General features: G+C 45.3%; 1 protein-coding gene across 1 annotated transcript; it reads right to left on the reverse strand.

Annotated features, from left to right (window-relative positions):
• Positions 1-1,237: 1,237 nt before the first annotated feature.
• On the reverse strand, positions 1,238-2,704 carry LOC141680100 (uncharacterized). Its single transcript, XM_074486415.1, has 3 exons — positions 2,354-2,704; positions 2,115-2,195; positions 1,238-1,906 (listed from the first exon to the last, which is right to left on the reverse strand). The coding sequence occupies exons 1-3, from the start codon at positions 2,702-2,704 to the stop codon at positions 1,238-1,240; spliced, it is 1,101 nt and encodes a 366-aa protein (XP_074342516.1).
• Positions 2,705-2,968: the final 264 nt, after the last annotated feature.

A 2,968-nucleotide genomic window follows, 5' to 3' on the forward strand; every position in this document is an offset into this window, starting at 1 on the left:
ATTTGCTACTAGTCTATTACATAAGAATCAAATAAGAAAATAAGGGGGACACAGCCACACCCTACTAATAATACTTCCGTAAATATTCCGCATTCCACGCTCGAGGAATAAGCTTACCATCCAGATCTTCCAAGCGATAGGTTCCCTTCCAGAGTATAGCTTTAACCTTGTACGGTCCTTCCCAATTAGCTCCAAGCACTCCGTGCTGAGCTATCTTAGTGTTAGGCATAACTTTTCACAAAACAAGATCTCCAACCTTGAACGGCACGGATTTTACCTTTTTATTGAAATACCTTGCGATTCTCTGCTGATATGCAGCAAGCTTTAATTGAGAGTTCGTTCCGGCTTCATCTAACAAATCCAAGTGAATCCTCTGGTTAACTTCTGCATCTTCCTCAACAAACACGTCTCTTCGGAGGGATCCGACTCCTACCTCCACGGGAACCACGGCCTCATACCCATAAGTCAGCCGAAAGAGAGTTTCTCCTGTGGTCGATCTAGGGGTCGTATTGTAAGACCAAAGGACCATGGGCATCTCCTCTGGCCAATCTCCTTTTTTCTCTTCTAACTTTGCCTTCAAGGTATGTTTTATGATTTTGTTTATAGCCTCCGTCTGACCATTACTCTGCGGATGATAAACTGCGGCAAAGTCCTTTTTGATTTTCAAGTCCTCACAAAGCTTCCTTAACTCTTTACTATCAAACTGCTTCCCATTGTCCGAGATGAGTTTGTAGGGGATACCGAACCTGCATACTATGGAATTGAAAACAAAATCCCTTATCTTCTTTGCCGTGATCGTGGCTAGTGGCATAGCCTCTGCCCATTTGGTAAAGTAGTCCACAGCCACCACGGCGTATTTCACACCCCCCTTTGCTTTGGGCAACTCTCCAATGAGATCAATTCCCCACATGGCAAAAGGCCAAAGACTCGCCAATGAGGTAATGGTGGATGTTGGGGCGTTGGAATAGTTGGAAAATCCCTGGAAACGGTCACAAGCCCGAACAAAATTCAAGGCATCTTCTCTCATAGTTGGTCAGTAGTATCCTTGTCTGAGTACTTTTAATGCCAAGGAACCACCCCCCGAGTGATTGCCACAAATCCCTTCGTGCACCTCTCTGAGAATATAATTTCCTTCTTCCATATCCACACAATGTAATCGTGGCTAGTTAAATCCTCTCTTGTATATTACCCCGTCATATTCGACATACTTTGCAGCCTGGTACCGAAGGCGTCGAGCCTATAGTTTATCTTCTGGTACAGCTCCCGTCTGAATATAGTTAGGAATGGGGGTCATCCAGCTTTCTCGTGGGACTTCTTGCATCTGAAACACCTCCACCTCCGGAATACTTGGGATTTCCTGGATTCCCAAAGGGATTTGTCCAAGTTGGACGCTGTCCATCTGTGACCCCATCTTGGCCAAAGCATCTGTATTACTATATTCTTCTCGCGGGACACTTTCTAGCCTGGTACTTAAAAAAAAATTCAACAGGCGTTGTGCACATCTCATATATAACTCCGTCCGAGGTCCCCGGGCTTGGAAACCTCCGTTGACCTGGTTCACAACTAATTCGGAATCGCTCCAGACTATCAGATTCATGGCCCCCACCTCCAGAGTTAGTTTCAGACCGTTGATCAATGCTTCATACTCAACATCATTGTTAGTAGCATAGAACTTGAAATGGATAGCACTCATCAAACGGTGCCCTTCCAGAGTGACCAAGATAATCCCGGCACCTGATCCATTATTGTTCACGGCCCCATCGACATGTAATAGCCACCAAGGGTGTGGTAGTTCCTGCCTCTTTTCATCATGAGAATTTCCTTGCGAAGTAGGTTCCGCCAGCACTATGGCCTTGTCATCAACTTCTGCATCGAACTCAAGTATGAAATCAGCCAGAGCTTGTCCCTTAATTGCAGTGTGAGGACAATACTCCAAATCGAATTATCCTAACTCTACTGCCCATTTTAACATTCTCCCTAACGATTCAGGTTTATGTAGAATATGCCGAAGCGGATAAGCGGTGCGAACTTCTATTCAGTGAGCATGAAAGTATGGTCTTAACTTTTGTGCCGCAAGAATGAGAGCGTACACCAGTTTTTCCACGTTGGTATACCTGGTTTCCGCATCCAACAACCTTTTGCTCACATATTATACGGGCCACTGGTGGCTTGCTTCTTCCATTACCAACACCGCGCTGACGGAGTATTCAGACACCACCAAGTAAAGAATCAATGTTTCTCCGTCTTCTGGCTTGGCCAACATCGGAGGATTTCCCAACTACTCTTTGATTTTCAGAAAAGCCTCTTCACACTCAGGGGTCCACAGAAAATCCTTCCCCCTTCCTTTGATTGCCTTGAAGAATTCTTTGCACCTATCTGATGACTTTGAGACAAATCGGTTTAGGGCCGCAATCCTTCCTGTCAGGCTCTGTACTTGTTTGACGCTGGTGGGAGATTTCATGTCTTGCAGAGCTTTGATTTTTGCCGGGTTAGCCTCAATCCCCCGGTGGTTGACCATGAATCCCAAGAACTTCCCTGACTCCACACCGAACACACACTTCTGTGGGTTTAGCTTCATCTTATATTGTCTCAGAATATGGAACATTTTAGCTAAGTCGGCGATGTGGTCTTCCGCCCTTTTAGACTTTACGAGCATATCATCCACATATACTTCCATCGTCTTCCCAATCTGCTTCTTGAACATTTTGTTTACCAATCTTTGATAAGTGGCACCGGCGTTGATCAGACCAAATGGCATTCTGATATAGCAATAGAGCCCTCTATCGGTAATAAAAGAAGTGTGCTCCTAGTCAGGCTCATACATAAGAATTTGATTATACCCGGAGTATGTGTCCATAAAGCTGAGCAAGGCATGTCCTGCCGTGGCGTCGACCAACTGATCGATTCTTGGTAGTGGAAAACTATCTTTTGGGCACGCCTTATTCAGATCGGTGAAGTCCACGCATGT

The sequence above is a fragment of the Apium graveolens genome, chromosome 8, assembly GCF_009905375.1.
Source record: "Apium graveolens cultivar Ventura chromosome 8, ASM990537v1, whole genome shotgun sequence".
Classification (NCBI taxonomy): domain Eukaryota; kingdom Viridiplantae; phylum Streptophyta; class Magnoliopsida; order Apiales; family Apiaceae; genus Apium; species Apium graveolens.

Excerpts from the sequence above, each read along its gene's own strand:
- LOC141680100 (XM_074486415.1), bottom strand. The coding sequence starts at position 2,704 with ATGTTCAAGAAGCAGATTGGGAAGACGATGGAAGTATATGTGGATGAT. Across the intron at positions 2,196-2,353 it reads GGTGCAAAGAATTCTTCAAG|CGCGGTGTTGGTAATGGAAG; the intron begins GCAATCAAAGGA and ends ATACTCCGTCAG. Across the intron at positions 1,907-2,114 it reads TTGTTGGATGCGGAAACCAG|GGACAAGCTCTGGCTGATTT; the intron begins GTATACCAACGT and ends ACTGCAATTAAG.